This window comes from Pleurodeles waltl, chromosome 8 (assembly GCF_031143425.1).
Source record: "Pleurodeles waltl isolate 20211129_DDA chromosome 8, aPleWal1.hap1.20221129, whole genome shotgun sequence".
Lineage (NCBI taxonomy): Eukaryota > Metazoa > Chordata > Amphibia > Caudata > Salamandridae > Pleurodeles > Pleurodeles waltl.
Window position 1 is genome coordinate 1,149,650,060 of NC_090447.1, and position 25,009 is coordinate 1,149,675,068.

The 25,009-nt window shown below is 44.6% G+C and overlaps 1 protein-coding gene across 1 annotated transcript in view; it reads left to right on the plus strand.

Annotated features, from left to right (window-relative positions):
* The window catches only part of SUCLA2 (succinate-CoA ligase ADP-forming subunit beta), a 440,896-nt gene that overhangs the window by 369,834 nt on the left and 46,053 nt on the right, over positions 1-25,009 (plus strand). Inside the window, exon 10 of the mRNA XM_069205385.1 lies at positions 22,683-22,771. Coding sequence (XP_069061486.1) covers positions 22,683-22,771 — 89 coding nt within the window. The remainder of the gene's footprint in view (positions 1-22,682; positions 22,772-25,009) is intronic.

Here is a 25,009-nt window from a genome sequence, read left to right on the forward strand (position 1 = left end):
AGGAGTGGTAAAGTGCTCGGAGTCCTAAGGCCAACAAAAAGATACAGTTAACAACAGGAGGTGAAAGGCAAAGGCAAAATGTCTAGGGTAGGATCACCCTGAGGAAGCCAGGTCTACCACCTACCAACTGCATTTGACAAAATCAAGACTGCATTTATCTTCAATAAATGTGCACTTGACATCCATAACGGCTTATTGTAAAGGACCAAATCACAGGTTTTTCCTGTTGATTACTGTCACCAAAGACTTTTTGGAAGGATGAAAGAAAGTCTTTCCTCCAATATGTCCCGCTCTCCTTGTAGATGTGAAATGGTTCTCTCTTAAATTATGGCACATCCCTTTAAGTCTATTCATAAAGCCTTTCATGGAAAGTTGCTTCCTTAGTCACAATTACATCGCATAAACAGTCTGTGAATTGCAGGACCTATCATCCATTGAGCCTTATTTTCTATTTCATCACAACTGAGTAGTTTTAAGAGCACAACCATCTTTCCTACTCATGGTTGTATCTGATTTGCATCTAAGTCCATCCTTTTCTCTTCACCAACGGAGAGATCACTTCACTCTTAAAATTTGAAAACAGTTATAACATTTCATTTAGACTAAACCAAATCAATTAGGGAAACTAAATGATGGTCCTTTCCAAACAGTATTAGCTTCATCTAAACAAACCATAACCCATAGGATGGTATCCTCTATCACATGCTGGTACCAGTGAGCAAATACATTTATACCTGGTAGACCAAAAGCACATTACACTAGCAGTAAAGCGGCATCTGCCGCTTGGGTCAAAATGTTCCTCTTTCAGAAATATGTAAGGGAGCAATTTGGAAATCCTTTCGTACATTCACAAGACATCACAGTCTAGATGAGGATTGTAGAACTGATATCATAGTGGGTCAGGCAATAAAAAAAAAAAAATTGTTAGCCTACCCTGAAGATGGTTCTTTCTGTGAATCTTACTTGTACACGTGTTGTTACTTGTATTGTCAGCAGCAAAAAAGGAATATGCTTGCTACTCTGTTCTACGTTCATGACTATCAGTGAGAATACTACAATGCAGAAGGAAATGTTACTTACTTATGATCCTAGTTCTGCAGCGTACTGAAGTCATGAACAACTCTCCCTCCTCCCTGGATGTCGAGGGCAGATTTTTATTTTTTATTTTTTTTAGCAGGGAGTGTGGGGCCCCCTCCCTGAGCTGCAATACAGCCCCAGGGAACCCATCCTTCAGGACTGTGTCTCCAGCCTCTGATGGAATCAAACTTTTCCAAGAATGTTTGCTCTCACTGCAGAAAAAGAGTTAAAATCTGCTCTGGAAGGGTGGGAGCATATGTTTCGCCAGCTCCCAGGTTAAGTGCTGCTTGGGAGCCGCCAGTTGCTGCTGGGGCCTTGGCAGCCCCCAATGTATTCAGCGTACACCCAACTAAAAAAAAAACTGTGAGGCTGCCACTGGTGCCCACAATGTGCTGGCCAGGGAGCCAGCAGGTGCTGTAAGGACGACCTTAAACCCCTCTCCCCACCCCACCCCCAAACTCCCTAAAGCACCTCCTGATGTATTTTACATATGGTACTCTTTGTTTGGTGGTGCTCCAGTGCTCACTCAAAGTGGCTAGTTCCCACTGGCACACAAAGGATGCTGGCTGGTCATCCGTCTTGGGCTACCCCCGCAACGACCCACAAAAAAGCGGTGGATGTCCCGTGTAGGACAAGGACACCCACTAAAAATGTTTCAAAAATGTAAATAAAAAAGAAACAAAAATAAATGAACTGCTTGAGCTCTGCTCATTTATTATTCATTGCTCTGGGATGGTGTGACCCATAATCCCCTTTGTGGGATGATTTCAATATTTATTTGATGCATAATGTTGCCCCAGAGTGGACAGAGACATGACCACAGCTTATTTGTGTGTTGTGTGGGCTGCAGTGAGCTCCCAGAAATACTTACAAAAAATTAAACCTATGTTTCCTCTGGTCTGTAGAACGTCACCACAGGAAAATTTGTTGACAATTTAAGCATTCCCAGACCTGGAGCTTTTGCTCTCAGCTTGGAAATGCAGGGCCCCTTGTGGTTGGTCTTATGGCTGCACAGTATCTTAAGTATAATTATCTCACATATTACATCACTCATGACCTGTTCTATGAAATCATTGATAACATCACTTCAACATCTTAAATTATCTAATTGATGGCAACATTGCATGGCAGGGGCGCAAGTTATAGTTATTTTAAGGGACGAGTTATAATTACTTGCGATAATTGTACCTGGTGAATTTCAGTGGTTTTGTTAATTTAAAGTGGTACGTGTTAACTGACATTTTCACCTAACTAAATAATACCCCTTTTAATGTGTGTGTGTAGATTTATTTTAAAAAAGAAATTCACCCGTTATAGTTAGCAGCGCTAACTAGAACTTGTGCCCCTGCCCTGATTATGACCTCACAAATGACATCACTCAGTATGTTCTATGGCATCATCTATTGAGTGTGCTGGTTTGTTTTACAGTTTATATAGTGGCAAGTAACTACCATATTAATTCTGCATAATATTGTCCAGCTTGGGTGCAGCTAATGGGTGTAAGTGTTTACAAAATGCATGTGCTCCTAATGCACCATAGCTTTGTAGAGTTATTGAACATGTTATAAGTGTTTGTATTCATCAGTAATTCTGTGTGCGAGTGACAGTTAACTTGTATTGATTATGCTCTGCACAACATTTGGGATCTGCAAAAAAAGAGAAAGATTCTACATAGTAGATAGTAACTCTTCTAAGCAGCTTTGAGCTCTTACAGGGAATAGTGTCAGTGATAATTTATAGTTAAAATGGAAGTGTGTGCACACCAGGTACTAACCTATATGCATGTGCTTCTTTTGCTTCAGAAGAAGGGCGATTGCAGGACCAGGACATACAATCCCTTGTTTGGACTGCAATGGGACTGTAGTTTTTGTCTGGCTCGTGCAATCCGTCTGTTAGATCGTACATTTTCAGTTAAGTGCTTAACAGTGTTTTTTTGTAGTCTTGACATGAGAAGTGTAATTTAAAGTAGATATACATTTGATATATTGTTGCTTTTGAGATATTAAGAAAGTTCTCTATTTTTTGTGATGTCGCGGAGCCATTAGCTAGACGTTCTGGGACAGGAAAGAATTTCCCAGAAAGGATTGTGATTGGTTCACATGGATGTCTTTATTTAGCAGAGAAAGATTCCTTCCTGGTTGCATAATTTGTCTATTGGGTTTTCCTGTGATTATTCCTTTTTGGTTACCTCTCTGAACTTACTGATTTTGTGTGATCAGAATGTCATCATCCGATTCATTTGAGAACCCTTCTTCTGTCCCTGCAAATGAGCCACCCAGGGAGTCCTTGGTCTGGCAGTTTTTTCAGATGAGGCTGTCTTGGAAGAAAGTGTCTTCAAATATGTAATACATAACATATGCAAAAAAGAGTTCAGCAGAGGCAGCCAGAACAAGCAATGGTCCATGAGTACCATTGGAATGTGGCAACATTTGAGAGCTATGCACCCTGAATGCCTTGCTTGGGCGAGGTTAGTCGGTGCTGCAGAGCTTGATGACTTCTTAGTGACATACACATATTTTCCATATGGTGACAGTGTGCCTGGCAAACAAATACCAGCCGCTAGGTGTCGTGGCCTAACCGCCGATCATGGCGGCTGCAGTCTAAAACAACTCTCCATGGCCTCCTGAAATCCGACAACATCTGACTTTCACAACATTTAGAAGCTTTACATCTCTTGTCACCCACTGTGCTGCAAGAGAGCCTCGCTGCATCTGGTGCTCAAGAAACTGCAGGGTGAAGAGGCGGTGGGTGGAGACCATCAGTGGTGCCGTGCGACATCAAGACGGGCAACAGCAAGAGGAAGAGGCAACTCCGATAGTGCCATTGGGTGCCGGAAGTGCAGAGCCCCATGGTGCTTAGCCAGGGGCATGTGGCTGGCGGTTAACTAGTCCAGGAGAGCCGGCCAAGGTGGTAGGCCACACATGGGGCTTTGGCTGCGGCCAATGGCCCAGGGCTGAATGGAGCAGGAGGCGGGAGCTCCGCAGTGTCGGATGGCTCCCTGAAACAACACCCAAGTAACAGCACCAGCAGCTCCCATGCCAGGCGATAAGGAGTGCTGGGACCCCAGGGAACACAATGCAATTTACCTGAAGTGCATGGCGGGACAAGGGGCAAGAGAATCGCAGGGTGGATGTAAGCCCCTGGCACGCTGACAGGAACCATCAACACCAGAACCCCCGCTACATTGAAGGGGTGCAGAAGCAGCACCGAGGGAAGGTTTCCTGAGCACTTGGAGACCACTGCGCCCTAGAAGGCAAAAAACAGGACACCATAGTGAGGCCAAAGTTTGACTATTGGGCCCCAGGAACTCATACAGTAAAGGCAAGTGGGAAAGAGCCCTATCTGAACAATGCCTGGCTACCTCAGCATTACTGTCTTTGTGCAGAGTGAACGGTTAGATACATTGTGTGCGGCACCATGGGGAATGGTGATAGACAAGTGGGCCCTGACCCATAAGAGGCACATTGACAACGGTCCCACTGCGAGGAATTGTCTCAGATATTGCTGTCAAGAGATGTTTGTGGTAGGGTAATTACTCCTACTCAGCACCAAAATGCGGAACATAGACCCCCTCTACTGAGACAGTAGGTGGGTGTGCCTATTACAGAGGCGGCAAGCCAGGTCTTGCTGCGGTTTCTGATAAGGCAGTCCCCCTTTCATTTTGGCATACTCCTATTCAACACAGTGTTGCGTAGGTTCTCATTATCCTAATGAGACTACTGGATTCGGGTGGCAGAATCACCTGCACTGCGGGGAACTGAGTCTGATCCCGCACCATGTGACACCTGTAAACCTAATCTGGGTTTTGTTCCGGCTAACGAGCAGTGCTTCATCTCCGCCCAGGAGTAGGGATGATTGGGGCAACCGGGTGCATGACATAAATGACTCCTCAGGGGAATTGTGGTCACTCAGATCTCATCCGTTTCTCTCAGTTAGATTAGTCTCACATGTGCAAGGACAATCGGGGGCAGAGTATAGTTCAATAAGGTTTTATTGAAGTAACTGCATATTAGATAAAGCATATCTTGCAATAACTAGGACGATGAAGCACAATAAGAATAAAATTGTGACAAGGAGAGTAAAACACAAAAATAACGCTACCATGTTGTCTCTAAGGTTTTAAGCATAGTTCCTACCTAAGCTATGTTGGAGCACAGCATGTTAAGCTCTAATTCTGCCCTTCAGGTTTCCCCCTGGGACGACGACATCCCTCATACCTGGGTAGGGGGCCTGTAGGCTACATAAGCAGCTGCAGCGAAGCAATTAGCATACAGTCGTGGTCATCTGGCTGGAATCTCCCTCTAATGTAGCTGTGTCAAAGTAGTGTTTTTATAATAAAACAGCTGATGTTCCAAGAAAGGATCCCCACATAAGAGTGTGTGTGTTTCTGCAAACATTAGAGACAAAGTGTACCACTTTTGCCGGCAACCTATCTTACTTGAGCATTGAGAAAAGCACATAGTGAAAGAAATGGCTTTTTTAAGAACACAGTGCTGACCTAGGCATAGAACAACTAGATAGAGAAAATAAAACACGACCGCAAATGTGGCTAATGTTAAAATAATATAACAAAGCTAAATAAAACATATTTAGGTTAAAGTGCACAGCGGCAGGCCTAGTATGCCAAAATAACATGTATAAAACTATAGCTAAAATGGCTACACAACAGCAGCATACACATCACAAGTTGGCAGCCCAGGGGCATCTGAGACACAACTCTGACTGCTCATGACACCTCTCAGGAGTGGGGGGGCCAAGCGGGTCAGTGGGGCCGCCTCAGATACCTAGTGGTACAGACTGCACCCAGATCCAGCCACACAATATGGCTAAAGACAAGGTGCCACCCAATGCCAAGCAAAGCACCATGGATAAATATGCCCAGCCCGGTGTGCCATCCACGCCACCGTGGGCAGGCAATCAAGAAGAGCCAATACCAGACAGCAGCACCCTAAAGAGTGCATCAGACTGTCACGGGATGCGCTCAAGGCCAAAATAGAAGCTGTCGACTCTGAAGTTACACTGCTCTGCCAAGACTTACAAAATGCTGCCGTATGGATCACCGAGACGGAAGTCTCAGGGGTGGAAGATTCGATTGCCTCCCTGCAGCAGTGTCCAATCTTACATCCGTGACCAAAGAACTGCTAGCACAAGTGTAAGACGTGGACGGGAGAGCAAGACGCAATAGTTACGCTTTGTTAGTTTTCCAGAAGGATGCGAGGAATCATCAACGGCTCTGTGAGTTTTTGCACCCAAGCACCCTTTCCCCATGCTTTGTGATTGAGCTGCCCTATCAAGCATTGATACACCACCCTCCATCAGTTGCCCGGTCCAGGCCGATCATTGCAAAACTGTTGAATTTTATGGACAGAGATGCCATCCTTAAATATGCCAGGATTCATGAGAACATATTGTATCAATCACACACCTTCATGATATGCCCAGTCTACACCAGATTGGTGCAGCAACATTGTCAGTTCTTCCAGGCTGCAAAACAACTCCTGCGCAAATTAAGTATCTGATACGTGGGCCTGTACCAGGCAAAAACGTGATATACCAATCGCTGCCACACTCCTTTGACTCTCCAGAGGTATTCCAATGGACAGATGAAAGGATCTGTGTAAAACCTCAGATGCCTCGATGTATGGGCTCAGACTCTTCTCAAAGGGACAAAAGGAATAAAGCTGTGAAAACTCCGGCCTTGCGCTGTCACAGGTCCCGCTCATCCTACAGGAGCAACGCTATTCTACTGATGCTTATGCGACTGGGAGGTGAAGGGGGGAGGGGAGAGTGGATCCCAAACCTCTCAGTTATGTAAGGCGGGATCACCCGGGTGATGATGGGGAATACAGTATCCTACCCTGAGCATACACAGACCGTGACACGGTTTTGTAGATGGCCGTGTGGTGCTAGCAAAGAATTTCACGGCCCTCGAGAGGTTAATGAAGTTTGGTATAGGGATCCATTGGAGCAGGCCTCAATGGGCTCCCAGTTGGGGCCCCTTGGACGGTCTGCCCCACGACAAATTCTTCCAGTTATCGATGTATAGGATGAAGGGGGTGTCTGTCACAAAGGTTGTTATTCCATTAGAATGCCAATGTTTTTTGCTTTTGCTATCTATCTTATTCTGCCAACCCATTACTCACGCCTCCACATGCCCAACAGAGATACATTGTACCAAGACCCTGGCATGAGTACCCCATTGCAGTCAAATTTTGATGATCATCTTAAGATAGTGTCATGGAATGTAAATGGTGTACTTGACAAAATAAAAAGACTGTCAGTTCTGAAGCAGGCCAAAAGAGTGGTGGGGTAGATGTACTATTCCTGCAGGAGACCCACCTTGCTGGATACAGGGTTCCCTGCCTAGCCAGATGGGGTTACACACAAGTTTGTCATTCAGGGTTTACTTGAGGTTCTAGGAGCACGGCTATACTGATTAGAGAGACAGTTCCCTTCCAACACATTAAGACGTGGACAGATAGACTTGGGAGATATACCGCTGTTACCGGTACACTTTATGGAGAATCTATTACATGGATAAGTGTATATGCTCCACCTCCATTGGGCCACTCCTTCATTTAACTAATGAGTATAGGGTGAATTGCCAGATTAACTCATAGTGTCACGGGGTGATTGGAACAGAGTTGTGGCCCCAGCGGTAGATATATGGCACCCACAGTGTCCACCCGCAGAAATGGGGAAAACACACACTTAACCTTCTTTATTTCAGCCCTAGGTCTAGCAGATTTATAGAGAACACATACCACCACAACCGGTGGTACACATTCTTCTTAGAAGTCCATGGCTCATACTTCTGACGGGACTGCTTTATGGTTCCACATAACTATATGCATAGTGTTGCCAAGGAGACTTTCCGATTACACCCCGGTGGTCAAGTGTCTGAGTGGGTCATGAGTGCCATCCTTTCTGCTGGCGTTTATCACCATAGCACCTTCAAAACCCAGACTACCAGATAGATAATTATTTTGCACACAATATAAACACAGTGTCTCCCCACCTAACTTTATGGGAGGCTTTGAAACCCACATTTTGGGGAGTAGATATAAGCTACTGTTCCAGGGAGCGAAAGTGCAAAATACAGGAGCTGCGAGTCCTTGAGGCCAAAATCGCAGAATTTTGAAGTGCAGAGGCATAAAAAAAATGGCCAACAAGCACGTAGACAGCTCGGCCTAGTTCAGCTACAGTATCACCAAACCCTGATAGATGAAGCACGCTTGGCCTGGCAGGCCTTCCAGAGTTGTATCTATCAATGGAGGGACAAGTTGACAGACATTCCCAGGGTGTCCCAAGGTCACCTCCATTCCCCCTGATTAAGAATGAATCCAGTATACTGCTTACAGACCCTAGAGTAATAGTACAGAGTTTTGCCTCCCGCTTTGAGAGAGTATACGTCTGGAGGGAGGTAGTATCAGGGGCACAAATGGAGGTGTTTGTGTGGGCACCTCCACTTCAGACCGTATGAACACCGCTCTCGCAACTCTTTGGATACCACTCTCACGGGGATGTACTTTCCTCGGCTGTGGCAGCTATGAATAATGGGAAAGCTCCCTGTCTCAATGGGTTTCCATGTAAATCTCTTAAAGTTTATATGCCCAAACTCCAATATCACCTTCTGGGTGCAGTTTGTCCACAGCAGACACAGCTGTTATGCTGCCAGATTGGTGCAATGCAGAATTAGTGTTTTTTCCAAAGCCGGGCCCTCCAGCAGACGGCCTCACTTCATATCAATAAAGCCCTGGCTAATAGCTCATAAAATACATTCCAGGTTTGGTCCACTCTGTTCAATCGGGGTTTAAGGCCTACTGGGCAATCCGTCATAATATTCGTCAAGTTTACAGTGCACTTGTGGATGTGTTAAAGGAACCAGCGGCACTCCTACCAGCTGATATTGATAAAGCGTTTGACTCTGTTTCCCCTTCTCCGGTGCTCTTTGGTCCTAGGTTGATTTTATACATCTGTTTATTGTACACTGACTTGACTGTGTTGCTTAGGGTGGCAGGGATAAAGTCAGACACATTCCCAATACAGCAAGGAACACAGCAGGGATGCCTGCTGTCCCCCTACTGTTTTCTGTGGCCATAGAGCCACATAGGCCGTGTGGGTGAGAGTGGCTGCTCAGGTGTAGGGCTTTGAATGGGGTGGGGGGCTGTCAGATAGGATAGCACTCTATGCATACAACGTCCTCTTCTTTCTGACAGACCTCTGTTACGGGACCCAGGATATTATAGATCATGCATGTATTTGGGGAAACATCAGGCTTTTACATGAATAAATTAAAATTCATAGTGTAGCAGTAGGTGCTTGCTCTCAAAGACTTGGGTGGACGGCAGGGCTGCGGATTGCCACAGATGAATTTAAATACCTGGGAGATGTTCTGTCCCCAGACGAGGCGATTACTTGACAAGCCAATTTGGAGTTGGTACTTGATCTCCTCAAAGATTATATAAAAACTTGGTCAGCACTTCTGTTGTCTTTATTGGGGCGGTTAGCAATACTATAAAATGGTATCCCTGCCCAGGTTCCTCTACCAAGTACAAAATTTCCCATATGAAGTCCTGCAACAGTGGTCCGCAAACTAAATTAGATTTTAACCACTTTCCTTCGGGAGGGTGATGCCTTTCGTGTAGCCCTCGGCAAATGTTTCCAGCCCACCTACTGTGGGGGGATCGCCACAGCTGATGTTGAATCCTATTAGTTAGCCGCTCACCTTTTGACCATAAACAAATGGTGGTATGGCACACAGGGAGATCCAGCCTATGCACTAGACAAGTGGGCAATGGGTAGTACCCCACTGGTGGCTTATCTTTTTGGTGGGAGATGGGGCGGAAACCTCCCCCGGTAACGAGGGTGATGTTGACTCTGTGGTGTTCCACACATATGAAATGGTGGGTACTCCGATGTAAGAAAATAATACAGTTTTAAATATTACTTGAAAACGCTCTTTTCAGAGCTACCCTGTACTATAATTATGTACGTTGTTTATACAATTAGCCCTTTTTCCCCTTAATGATGACTCTTCCAAGATGCTTGCGAGAACCATCAAGCTCTCATTTATAGCATGGGTGGTTCTAGCGACTTTCTTCCGAGTCAGGTGCACAATCCTCCGCTTCCACTGCCAGGGGGACGTCTTTGCTGGTTTGTGTTCCCAAGCATCTTGCAAGACCGAACTTTTGTAATGGAATTTGCATTTTCACTGTCTAAGGAAATGCCTCCTTGGCATGGTTACCCCCTGACTTTTTGCCTTTGCTGATGCCAAGTTTTGATTTGAAAGTGTGCTGAGGCCTGCTAACCAGGCCCCAGCACCAGTGTTCTTTCCCTAAAACTGTACCTTTGTTTCCACAATTGGCACACCCTGGCATCCAGGTAAGTCCCTTGTAACTGGTACCCCTGGTACCAAGGGCCCTGATGCAAGGGAAGGTCTCTAAGGGCTGCAGCATGTTTTATGCCACCCTGGGGACCCCTCACTCAGCACAGACACACTGCTTGCCAGCTTGTGTGTGCTAGTGGGGAGAAAATAACTAAGTCGACATGGCACTCCCCTCAGGGTGCCATGCCAACCTCTCACTGCCCATGGCATAGATAAGTCACGCCTCTAGCAGGCCTTACAGCCCTAAGGCAGGGTGCACTATACCATAGGTGAGGGCACAGGTGCATGAGCACTATGCCCCTACAGTGTCTAAACAAAACCTTAGATATTGCAAGTGCAGGGTAGCCATAAGAGTATATGGTCTGGGAGTCTGTCAAACACGGACTCCACAGCACCAAAATGGCTACACTGAAAACTGGGAAGTTTGGTATCAAACTTCTCAGAACAATAAATGCACACTGATGCCAGTGTACATTTTATTGTGAAATACACCCAGAGGGCATCTGAGATGCCCCCTGAAAACATACCCGACTTCCAGTGTGGGCTGACTAGTTTTGCCAGCCTGCCACATACCAGACATGTTGCTGGCCACATGGGGAGAGTGCCTTTTTCACTCTGTGGCTAGTGACAAAGCCTGTACTGGGTGGAGGTGCTTCTCACTTCCCCCTGCAGGAACTGTAACACCTGGCGGTGTGCCTCAAAGGCTCACCCCCTTTGTTACAGTGCCACAGGGCATCCCAGCTAGTGGAGATGCCCACCCCCTCCGGCCACGGCCCCACTTTTGGCGGCAAAGCCGGAGGAGATAATGAGAAAAACAAGGAGTCGTCACTGGCCAGTCAGGACAACCCCTAAGGTGTCCTGAGCTGAGGTGACTCTGACTTTTAGAAATCTTCCATCTTGCAGATGGAGGATTCCCCAAATAGGATTAGGAATGTGCCCCCCTCCCCTCAGGGAGGAGGCACAAAGAGGGTGTAGCTACCCCCAGGGCTAGTAGCCATTGGCACTAACCCCCAGACCTAAACACACCCCTAAATTGAGTATTTAGGGGCCCCCAGAAACTAGGAAAGCAGATTCCTGCAACCTGAAGACGAAGAAGGACTGCTGACCTGAAGCCCTGCAGAGAAGACAAAGACACCAACTGCTTTGGCCCCAGCCCTACTGCCCTGTCTCCCCACTTAAAGAAAGACTGCACCAGCGACGCGTCCCCCAGGGTCCAGCGACCTCTGAAGCCTCAGAGGACTACCCTGCATCTAAAAGGACCAAGAACTCCGGAGGACAGCGGCCCTGTTCCAAAAAAACTACAACTTGCAACAAAGAATATTTTTTTAAAGGACTGCACGTTTCCCGCTGGAAGCGTGAGACTTTCCACTCTGCACCCGACGCCCCCGGCTCGACCTACGGAGAAACAACACTACAGGGAGGACTCCCCGACGACTGCGACCCTGTGAGTAGCCAGAGATGACCCCCCCCTGAGCCCCCCCCCCAGTGACGTCTGCAGAGGGAATCCAGAGACTCCCCCTGACCGCGACTGCCTGCTTCTAAGAACCCGACGCCTGGTAAAGACACTGAACCCGCAGCCCCCAGGACCCGAAGGATCCGACCTCCAGTGCAGAAGCGACCCCCGGTGGCCCTCTCCCTTGCCCAGGTGGTGGCTACCCCGAGGAGCCCCCCCTTGCCTGCTTGCTTCGCTGAAGAGACCCCTGGGTCTCCCAGTGAAATCTATTGCAAACCCGACGCCTGTTTGCACTCTGCACCCGGCCGCCCGAGCCGCTGAGGGTGTACTTTTTGTGCTGACTTGTGTCCCCGCCGGTGCCCTACAAAACCCCCCTGGTCTGCCCTCCGAAGTCACGGGTACTTACCTGCTGGCAGACTGGAACCAGGGCACCCCCTTCTCCATTGAAGCCTATACGTTTTGGGCACCACTTTGACCTCTGCACCTGACCGACCCTGTGCTGCTGGTGTGGTAACTTTGGGGTTGCCCTGAACCCCCAACGGTAGGCTACCTTGGACCCAACTTTGAACCCTGTAGGTGGTTTACTTACCTGTAAAACTAACAAATACTTACCTCCCCCAGGAACTGTTGAAATTTGCACTGTCTAGTTTTAAAATAGCTTATTGACATTTTTGCCAGAACTGTACATGCTATTTTGCTGATTCAAAGTTCCTATGATACCTGAGTGAAATACATTTCATTTGAAGTATTGATTGTAAATCTTGAACCTGTGGTTCTTAAAATAGACTAAGAAAATATATTTTTCTATATAAAAACCTATTGGCCTGGAATTGTCTTTGAAGGTGTGTTCCTCATTTATTGCCTGTTGTGTGTTGTGTTGTTGTGTGTGTACAACAAATGCTTAACACTACCCTCTGATAAGCCTGCTGCTCGACCACACTACCACAAAATAGAGCATTAGAATTATCTCTTTTTGCCACTATCTTACCTCTAAGGGGAACCCTTGGACTCTGTGCATGCTATTTCTTACTTTGAAATAGTACATACAGAGCCAACTTCCTACACACTGAACATATCCTGTTGTATTAGTAATAATTTATATGCACCAGATTGTTGCTACTCTTCGTATTTAAAAACAAAAAAGATCTTGCAAGACTATCGCAAGATCATAAATTTCACTCCCCTTCATTACAATAATTACAACTTTTACTTCCTTATCTTAGGATTTTAGGAAAAAGTGATCACTCCAGTCCCATTGGTTCACAGTATGGCAGCAGTATATACTAGTGAGTGAAGAGAGACTGAACTCTTCAAAAACACCTCACCACAAGGTAACCACTCTACATAGTGGTTATAATAGGGACTGGCCATCCCACTAAGACCTCCCTTCAGGACAATAAGGATTTTCACTACAGTGTGGGGAAGGACTGACCTTAACACTGAGAATTCTCTCTTGGATGAACACTAGGTGTACTAGGATGTAGGAAGAAACTGGTCTCTACACTGAGACCGGTCTCAGATCACATGTGTGCTTATTAGGGTATGCAGAGGTACTGGCCTCTCTGCTGAGAGTGCTATCTGGGATAACACGTGCGTGTAGTAGGATGAGGGGAGGGGATGTCCCCTTTCATTAGAACTCTCTTGGATGATGGATATGTACAGTACGGAGTTGGTACAGACTGACCTCTCTGCTGAGACATCTCTGTTGAATGACATCTGTACAACTATGATGCAGAGAGAAATTAAGCTCTATACAGAGAAGTTTCTCTTGGATGACAAGCATACAGACTGAGGTATAGATAGGCTGCTGGGTCAGCTCAGACATATTGCCAGAGAAACACGTGCCAAACAGGATGTGGGTAGAGGGTGCTCTCTCTGCTCATACCTCTCTTTATGATAATGAATGTCATTAGTAGAGTATAAAATACAGTATCCTCTCTGTTGATAACTGAGACCTGGACAACCACTGTGCATATTTGAATGTAAGGACACACCCATCTCTCTCTCAGACACCTCCTAATGGGGACAGACATGTGTATTAAGGTGTACACATAGACACAACTGCGCTGAAACTTCTCTCCAGAGTGAAAAGCATATATTCTGAGACGTGCAAAAGAACTGCCATCCCCATCAGCTGTCAGCAGTGCATAGTATACTATGAGGATGCCATTCATATCTGTGCCAAAACATCTTCTATGAACATCTTTATTCTGAAGTAGGAAGAAACACTAATCTCACTATAGTATCTTATTCATGTATATACATCAAGCAGCACAGTTACAGTTCTTGAAGATGGAACTGCCACTTTAGGCAACATTGTAAGACTGTAATAATATTAACATATTTAAAAGCTACTAAGGAAAGAAATCAGTATTAACTTTAAACCTTTTCTTACAAAGTACAATTTAGCAACATTACAAACACCTAATCACTCTTGCAGCAACACTTCCTCCACTTGTGCTGCATTTGCCTACTAGACGTTGATGTATGTAGATCTTCTTTTCCTTTGTTTCAACCACCTTAGCCTACCAAACAATATCTGCTTTAATAGTCTTTTCTGACAGGCTAGATGGCATAACAGTCACTTAAAATAAAATAAAGTTTGCAAAAAGATCAGCTGGCAAGTTAGAAACAACTAGTGTATTACACCATTACAGGAATCTACACCTGCTCAAGCAAATAACAACCCTCCTTTTCTAAATAATGCTATTTTTGCTGTTTAAGTAAGCAGATCGTTTTGTCATCATAAACAAGTAGAGCTACACAGAAGAGGCTTCTTCAAGAGTTAAAATGTCGCTGTAGGCAAGAACATCATCAGTTGTGCAATTATTTTTTCGTGTCTTTCCACACAGATATTGTTCCCTCTTTCTTCCAAAGTGAACAATTTTTGTTTTTCTCCTCCATGTATTTTGTGACATGATACTTCTGTTTGTCAAAACGTCTGTTGTCCATTTTCCACCTAAATAAAAGACAAGAAAACCAAAAGATTAGTTACATACTTACCCAATAGTTGATAAGTGTTACTTAATGATTTTTCTTTTACATTTCACCCACAATCAGTTATATGTACCACTATCTTTATATTCCTTTCTCTTGAAAAATTCAGCTCATGTTTTCACAATTGTTATAAATTGCCTTCAAACATGGTTCCATAACAGTTTGTAAAGTAACACATTCCTCTTAATACATCTTTACTAACAGTGAGCACAGCGTTTACTCTGGATCACTCAAGCATCTCATCGGTGTAAAATATGTACAGAGAAAGCTTCAATAAAAAAAAAGAAAACCTAGGCCACATATTAACAGATTGCAGATGCTTTGTTTTATAATTTTAGAAATACTGGATCTTTTACTTAAAACTACATACAAATTGAATATATCATGTTAACACAAAATCCAATACCTGGTGATATTTCTCCCCATTCCAAAACCTACCTCTCAAAATCTATGTTAACATACATGCACCTCTCAAGCAACTCGTGACTCACTAAAACTTGTATAGACTACATTTACCAGCAGCAGTGCACTTACTCACACTCCTCAACAAATTCATAAAGTATATTTCTAATTACCTGAACTTAGGCTGAAGTCTTCAGCTGTAAATGAGAAACTGCTCTGTTTAAGTTCCAAATTGAGTCACATCTGCCGAGCACAAATCCAACACCCTTCCTTCTCCTCCAAATCACCAAGAACAGTCAGCTATTCCCAGTTTTGCACCCAGTCAAAACACATCATTTCAACCATGCAATAAGAGTGGTAACTTTTGATTATTGGTTGAGCCTTGGGCTTTTTTTTTTTCCTACTCCCACCAGCTCCCCCAGCTGGCCTCACCAGAGAGACCGCTTCTCAGATGACCGGTGTGGTTAGTAGGGTGGATACATGGACTAGCCTCTCCTTCCAGGCTTCCCTCTCAGATAATGGGTGTGCGTACTAGGCTGTGTGGAGAAAGACTGGCCTCTCTAGAGAGACCTCTGTCTCAGATGATGGGTGTGGTTAGTAGGGTGTATACATGGACTAGCCCATCCTGTCAGACCTCTCAGATGACAGGTGTGCATATTAGGCTGTGTACATGGACTGGCCACTTCTATCACAACTCTCTTAGATGACGTGTGTGGCGAGAGTCTGGCCTCTCTGCTGAGACCTCTCTCTTAGATGACAGGTATGCATAGTTTGCTCTGTCCATGGATTGTCCTCCCTGCCTAACACTGCTCTCTCTGAAAATGGTTGTGGACAGTAGGGTATGGAAAGAGACTATATGCCCCACTCACAACCCTTACAAAGCCAGTGGGCGTAAATTCAGGGAGTGCAGAATTATTAGGCAAATTAGTATTTTGACCACATCATCCTCTTTATGCATGTTGTCTTACTCCAAGCTGTATAGGCTCGAAAGCCTACTACCAATTAAGCATATTAGGTGATGTGCATCTCTGTAATGAGAAGGGGTGTGGTCTAATGACATCAACACCCTATATCAGGTGTGCATAATTATTAGGCAACTTCCTTTCCTTTGGCAAAATGGGTCAAAAGAAGGACTTGACAGGCTCAGAAAAGTCAAAAATAGTGAGATATCTTGCAGAGGGATGCAGCACTCTTAAAATTGCAAAGCTTCTGAAGCGTGATCATCGAACAATCAAGCGTTTCATTCAAAATAGTCAACAGGGTCGCAAGAAGCGTGTGGAAAAACCAAGGCGCAAAATAACTGCCCATGAACTGAGAAAAGTCAAGCGTGCAGCTGCCACGATGCCACTTGCCACCAGTTTGGCCATATTTCAGAGCTGCAACATCACTGGAGTGCCCAAAAGCACAAGGTGTGCAATACTCAGGGACATGGCCAAGGTAAGAAAGGCTGAAAGACGACCACCACTGAACAAGACACACAAGCTGAAACGTCAAGACTGGGCCAAGAAATATCTCAAGACTGATTTTTCTAAGGTTTTATGGACTGATGAAATGAGAGTGAGTCTTGATGGGCCAGATGGATGGGCCCGTGGCTGGATTGGTAAAGGGCAGAGAGCTCCAGTCCGACTCAGACGCCAGCAAGGTGGAGGTGGAGTACTGGTTTGGGCTGGTATCATCAAAGATGAGCTTGTGGGGCCTTTTCGGGTTGAGGATGGAGTCAAGCTCAACTCCCAGTCCTACTGCCAGTTCCTGGAAGACACCTTCTTCAAGCAGTGGTACAGGAAGAAGTCTGCATCCTTCAAGAAAAACATGATTTTCATGCAGGACAATGCTCTATCACACGCGTCCAAGTACTCCACAGCGTGGCTGGCAAGAAAGGGTATAAAAGAAGGAAATCTAATGACATGGCCTCCTTGTTCACCTGATCTGAACCCCATTGAGAACCTGTGGTCCATCATCAAATGTGAGATTTACAAGGAGGGAAAACAGTACACCTCTCTGAACAGTGTCTGGGAGGCTGTGGTTGCTGCTGCACGCAATGTTGATGGTGAACAGATCAAAACACTGACAGAATCCATGGATGGCAGGCTTTTGGGTGTCCTTGCAAAGAAAGGTGGCTATATTGGTCACTGATTTGTTTTTGTTTTGTTTTTGAATGTCAGAAATGTATATTTGTGAATGTTGAGATGTTATATTGGTTTCACTGGTAATAATAAATAATTGAAATGGGTATATATTTTTTGTTTGTTAAGTTGCCTAATAATTATGCACAGTAATAGTCACCTGCACACACAGATATCCCCCTAACATAGCTAAAACTAAAAACAAACTACAAACTACTTCCAAAAATATTCAGCTTTGATATTAATGAGTTTTTTGGGTTCATTGAGAACATGGTTGTTGTTCAATAATAAAATTAATCCTCAAAAATACTACTTGCCTAATAATTCTGCACTCCCTGTAGTACACTCTGACAAACATAATCTCCGTTGATACACCTTCCTCCAATAGCAAGTGTGAATACTACAGTCTATTCAAGGATAACCTACTCCTTTCTGCTGTTCACGACCCGGCAAGAGTCTCACAAGATCGTAACTTTTGGGGGGAAAATAGGAATTAACCATCTATTCATCACAGAACTTCTCTCTTGTGCACTTCCTCTCAAAAACCATGACCACAATATGCATTCCTACTAAGGAGTGTATTCAGAACTCATCTATCCCTTTTTACTATTCACAATACCGCAGGAATCCTGCAAGATCATAAAAATTAGTTCAAAACAATAAAAATGTATTTTCTTCACAGTAGTTATCCCTTAGACACCTCCTCTCCAAATCTACGGGGACAGCAGGCATTTCTGCTTCCCCCTCATATAGCTTTTTTTATTTTGTTTCCATAACACCTCAAATTTTTCACAGTAATGGCTGCCATTTCATTCAAAATTCCAACAGCCAGCCAACCAGAGCGCTCGCAAGACACGTGGGACCCTCTCGCTTCCAGGGGAGTGTGATGGGTCACTGGAAAAACTGGTGTCTCGACCAATCACTGGCCTCCATTTTTCAATTTGCTCTATTGCGGGACTCATGCAGGACTCGCAAGGAGCCCGGCCGTTCAAACATATACAATTATATTTGAGCCTTAATTTCTCAAAAACGACTTAATATATTCACACCACATAACAAAAAGCATAATCTGCGGACCAAGATTTAGCTTCACGTGGAATTTGGTGCAATATCGTTCAGCAGTTTTTGCTGTGGCCATGTCTAAAGAAGTCTATGTAAGTGCATGGGTATTTTACATTTTGGAACCTTTCTTTTTTCTCTGCGCCCTGCTTGACGGATCACCCCAAAACTTTCCAGGATGGAGCTGAGGTGGATGAACTTTGTTTTTGAAAGTTCAGTAAAGATTAGTCAAATACGGGCAAAGTTTTTAGCAAACCAAAAAAAACCTCCACCTATGGAAAAGCAGACCTAACTATAACTACTGGAAATAAATATATATATTCATACAACACACTCTGTCAAGCCGCTGCTTCACTTTCTCAGTCAATGACGCAATATGTGGGGATGGACCCACAGCATATGTTCCTTCATGTCAAACAAAATGCGCATTCTCTGAGACTGAAGTAAATAGTTTATTACAATTGCCAGCTCAAAGCGCAAAAACTTGACAAGCGTGTTTCGGCTGAGTGCCTTTCTCAATATCAAGCTCGCCGGCAAATTCCACCGGTGTTAATCACCCAAATATCATTTCATTGGGCAACATTCAGAAGTCACTAAACATAAAAGAATGCACTCTTATTCATGCCACCTGTCAGTTCCTCACCGGGAACACAGTGCCCATCTTATACAAGTAAAATGTATGCATATAGGTAAACATAGCTCTGGAATATTAATACCCTCATGATCAAAATTGCATCTCACAACCCAATTTTCATTCAAATACAATGAAGATAAATTATCTTGCCAACCATACACTAATCGCGACAAAACAAGAATAAAAAAGCAGTCACCTGCTGTACATTGGAAAGTGCTTCTGCGCCATTTCTCACTACTCTCATGAGCATTTGCTCTAACTGCAATGCCCCCGCTTCAATATATACTATGTCCAAAGCGTGCCTGCCGGGCAAGGGACTAATCTCAGATTGTTGTAGCTCCGAATGGGCAGAATCCCTACAACCCTGAAATGGACAATATAGAATAAAGTATACACCATCCTGCTCAGTCTAATCACTTGGCTATCTTGTTGCCAAGCCCTGCTTGAATGGAATTCATAAAACCCAAAATTGGCATGGTGTGCTGCGGTAGTTCCCAACCTGTGGCTTGGGGAACTGTGGGGGTCCATAAAGCCTCCTCAGGGGGTCCGTGACTGCTTAGAAAATTAAATATATTAACAGATTAGGTCCACAGCTTTCAGTACTGACTCAGTGGGGGGGTCCAGATTCTAATGATTCAGTGGGGATCCCTGGGATCCAGTAATGATAAATTGGGGATCCACAGAAGTCAAAAGGTTGGAAACCACTGGTGTACTGTATTAAATAACTCTAATAACCACTTCCAAGGGTGACACCATCCTATCCTGTCAAATTCCATCCCTGACAATCCTTATGCTGCCTCATAATCATAATCTGTGTCCCCGTTTTCCCCCATCACACCCCTTAGTGGATTAACCAATATGTGTCCATAACTTCCCGTCACTGTTCAGACCTCTGGGCACCTTAGTCTGTGGTTCGATAATTTAGCGAGATTCCAAACGCCTACGTTTCCCCACTCTATCTCCTCCTCTTTCATAAATGGGAACCTGATCTATAAAACAAATCAAAATAAATTACTATTGCGTCCTTGCTCAGTCTGAAAATGTCTCGCCACTGGGTATGTCATGTCAGCCTTCTTAATAGCCCGCATGTACTCTTAATATCCTCTTATATTGTATTGTATTACCCACATATATTTTGTCACAAGGGCATACCTAACAGTACACTACATGACTTGAATTACAGTTCATTAGTCTAGTAATGGCTTTCCTCCTTCGGTTGCTTGGTACCTCAAATTCTTTCACTGTAGTACTTTTCCTTGCAGGCCTTACACTGCAGGTATGGAAAAAAAATCAGTTGCCGCTGTGGAGTCAACCTGTTTCTCAATGTAATGGCTGTGGACCAGAAGGTCCTTCATCAATCTGCTCCTCCTATAGGTAACTTGTGGGGCTGATTGCAAAATAGATCCTAATACATGGTCGGTCATTAAGACCTTCCAATTTCTCTGCAGAATATTTTTAAGTAACAATGCATCCATCGAAAACACCATGATCAACCTAACCACCTCCTGTTCCCTTTCTCTCTTATCTGATCGATGCATTAACAACTGCTGTCTGTCTAAACAGTTGGCCCGTCTGTTGTCTGACGCAATACCCTACTGGAATATTCCCTCTGCTTGAACCTGCATTAAGCCTCATTGCCTGCCCTCACAAAAACTATAGGCAAGGAACAATTGTTCTTAATGTGCAGGCTTTTCCATAAGGAATGCTCCAGATCAGGCTCTTTGCGTGTAGGATAGAATTACCCTTAGCAGGTTTCCTCCACAGTTTAGTGTGTAGCTCAGTAGTTTCAGAGTTATTAAAGGTGAAAAAATAGAATGTCTAAGGACATAGGTACACCCGTGAGGGATCCGTGAATCTGGGTGAAAAGCAAGGCTTGATTGGCTGACCCAACCTGACAAGAAAGTTATGGCCTCAATTGTATTTGTCTCCTGGGAAGGGGAAATAACGTGTAAAAACACATAAGGGCCCAGAATAAATGTATCCTAACCCCATAGGACACATGGAGGTGTCCCTGAGGCACCTCTCCTGGGCAACAAATTCCCCAAATGTTCTTTTTGGCTGTTTCAAGATCCACAGATCTCCTGCGGCACTCGTAGCGACCCCCAATCGGGTTGGGTACATGTGGGGGAGTTGGCCCCTGGGGCCTGGCCACAGGCCATGCCCTGCAGTCAACCCCCGCCATGCGCGGCCAACGACCGTGCACTGTGGTGTTGTATTAACATGCAGTAATTATTATTATATAATTACTTTACGTCAAAAAAACTATACAAATTCACACACAAAAAACAGTTATTACATTACAGGCACGTTATTCGCTTCACCTACACAAAACCATAGATATTCAGCAGCTATAGTTACCTGAAGAAACTATAAATCGTGCTGTTAAGTAACTTAAGAACACAAATTATAGTTTCTTAACGTAAGTCTTACATGCTGAATTTCTGTGGTTTTGTGTGGGTACAATGTGACTAGCGAACCTTTGTTTCAGGGATATATAGTGTAGTACAGCGCATGCTGGGTTCTGGACGCTTCTGGCACAGTGTTTAACGTGTATAGTTACTGCACGTTTGACCTGACAGCCATGTTTCCCTTCACTTGTCTCTGCAGGCTGTTTATTATTGTATGCCACATTTCTATATTAAATGCAGCAGTGTGGTTTCGTATCATGTTTATATTACTGTAGTTTTGTATAGATTTCAACCGATAAAATGCAATTAAAGCTGGGCTAACACATTTTATGGAGATATCACCAGACAGTTCATCACTGAGGTGGCTACTCCCACCATCAGAAGAATATATACATCAAGTGTTTCAGGGTCCCTGCATGTTGGCAGGACTATCCTGCATTCATGACTTCAGTAAGTATACCTATGATGCAGAACTAGGATTACAAGTCGGTAACATTTCCTATTTCTTCATGTTTTTTGTGTTTGTACTACGAGATTGTAGAATAATAACAGCATGTGAATTACAGTGTTAGCAAGTTTCAAACGTTTGTTACAGGCAATTAACTTTTTCCTTACCCAGCACACCTATCTTGCTTAAACTGAAGAAAACAAAATAGAGGGGTCTGGAACATGAGCTAACTTTCAATTCCAAGTGGTGAAACTATTTAATTCTCTCAGTTGGGTCTTTGGAATTTAAATCTTTGAAATTCAAGCTGAAAACTCTTCTTTCATGAACTGTACTGAGACCGACAGTCGTTTGGACATGTAGGTCACCAATTCATATCTAAAAAGTTCCTAATCAGCATTTAGGAGCGTTACTTAAATATCAGTCTGACCTAGTCTATATTCCTCTCTAATCCCTTCTCTTAAATTTTGTTTGCTCTCCTGTATGTCTTGTGTTGATCACCTCATTTTCGTAATTTTACTCATTGGATATTTTTTCCTGATAAAATACAGTTGAATTAGCAGCAGCATCTGAAAGCCTTACAATTGTGTTTATAAAAGAAGAAAACATACTGCGAAGTGCTTTATTTAACGAATGTGAATGTAGCAGTAATGGGTGAATTTTTGCACTTTTTTTTTTTTTTACCTACCACTCAAGGTACACGAGTTGATGATGCTAAAGCACTGATAACGGACAGTGGTCTCAAAATCCTTGCTTGTGATGATCTTGATGAAGCTGCTAAAATGGTAAGCAAGAAGCACTTTTCAATACAAATAATTGTACAGCCCAGGATGGTGTATTTGTTCTGTGCATTTTGAAATTACAGAAATTGCATATTGTAGCATGTTCAGTAGCTGTGGAATAATGTTACAGAAATATTGTCTCCATAAGCTCAAGTACTGATCTGCCTGTCTACTCGCAGTACACAAATAACGATTTATTTCATGTGTGCAATACTTATTGAGACATTTATAAAGCATGACCTAGGCACGAAGGTGTGGGAGACTGCTTTACCTATACCATAACGCAGGTACATAGAAAGTTGCATCATAAGAAGAGACGAGAGAAAGAATTATGTCAGAATATTCTGACACTAAAATTAGGAGATCTCCGCGTGAATGGCTCATGTAGAAGGATCGTTTCAAAGTGTAATTGTAAATCATCAACTCACTACCAAGGGGCAGTGGGGAAAATAATATCAGTGCAGTTTGATCAGGTGAGTCGTCTTCACCTTTTCTCCTGAAGGATTTCAGTTGAATCTTAGCTTTAGAAATGTGAGAAAAGGGAAAATAAGTAAAAGATGTCCTTGTTAAATGTTTTGGTTTTCTTTGTTTTTGGAATTCCATGTTGGAGGATTAACAGGCCTCTCTTTCTTTCGACTCTTGTCGTTTGCAGATTGTTCTTTACGTAGGGTGAGAGTCTAGATTGGATAGTTTTTATGGATTATATATGCTGTTTTGAAGTTGCTGCATGCTTTAATGATAGCCAGTGGAGTTGATTTAGGTGTTCGGTTAGATTTTTTTTTTTGGGAGAGTGGATACTTTTGTAGGCAATCCCAAATATCCTTGGAGTGGACTTTTATAGATTTTATATATTTTCAGTTGCAGCATATAGATCTGCTGTCCATCATTTGAAGGGCAGATCTGATAAAGACTTCTAGGGGCAGATTCCTTACCTTAGAATTTGCCCCAGGCGTCAGACTGGATCCGGAGATTTTTTTTTTTAGCAATACCCCTGCGCGTCGGTAGGTGGCGTCGGTCGACTTCGCAGGCGTCGTCGGCGTCATAGTCGCTGTGATGACTTTGGGAGTAGTACATAGACACCGCCTTCGCGCAGTGACGTCAGTTCTTTTCTTTCCGCGCCACGCGCTAATCCGGAGAAGAGCTACCCTGGCTATTCATTGGCCGAATTAGACCGTTTTGTCGAGTTTTTCTGTGACAATTTGGTGCGTCGAGGATGTCCCCGAAGACCGGTTTCAAGCCGTGCGAGGACTGTCATTGTACGATGTCTGTGACAGATCCTCATCGGGTTTGTCTGTGGTGTCTCGAGCGCGACCACTACCCGAAGTCGTGCTCCAAGGGCCGGGCCATGCACCTGAAGGCTTTGAGGGAGTGGTCCGTAAAGCTCCTGGCGGCCCGGAACTCGACTCCGCGAAGGTCCCGGTCTAGCTCGAGAGGAAGGTCTCGAGATCGGTCGCAGAGTCATCACCACTCGTCTTATTCCAAATCCTCAGGTGAAGGTAAGCAGAAGTCCCATCGCTCTCCGTCTTCGCCCCGTAGCTCGGCCGACGCAACACGGGAGGAGCGTCCATGCACAAGGCTGCTGTCCTCAGAGCCTGCTTCTGGGTCAGCTCTGCGCTTCCCAGAGTTTTCCGGAGCCAGAGCAACCCCTGCCCAGCTTAGAGTTTTTATGAGGACATGCACCTCATCTTTGGGCGGTCCGACCCAGATACGGCAGGGTTTGGCTGAGGGGCCTTCGGGTTCCGCGCTGGCGGCTTCGGCTCCGGCCACCGAGGTCACCTCCAGATCCGCTTCGTTGCCCCCTTGAGACCTTTCCTGGTGCTGGGTTGTTTGTCAACGCTCTCGACGTCGGTAGTGCCCACTATCGACATCGACCCAATTCTCATCCCCAACGACTCGGAGTCAGAGCGGCGTTGGCCGACACCACCTTCCACTTCGCTGGGGCCTATTCGCCCCAGGTCGGATTCGGACGCTTTTTCTTATGAGTACGAATATGGGGAGGGTTTGGAGGGGTCCGTGGACCTTTAGGAATACCAGGATAACCCTTCTATGGACTGGGCTCAGGAATTGGGCGAAGCCAGTGGTCTGGATACTTCTTCTGATGCTGGCGTGCTGTCTCCTCCTACTGTGGCTACGTCGGAGGGAGCAACTTATGATATGGTGGTCAGTAGGGCAGCTGAGGTCCTTGGTCTCGAGCTTCCCACTGTTAAGGTCGGGTCGAATCTCCTGATGGAGGTGCTTCAG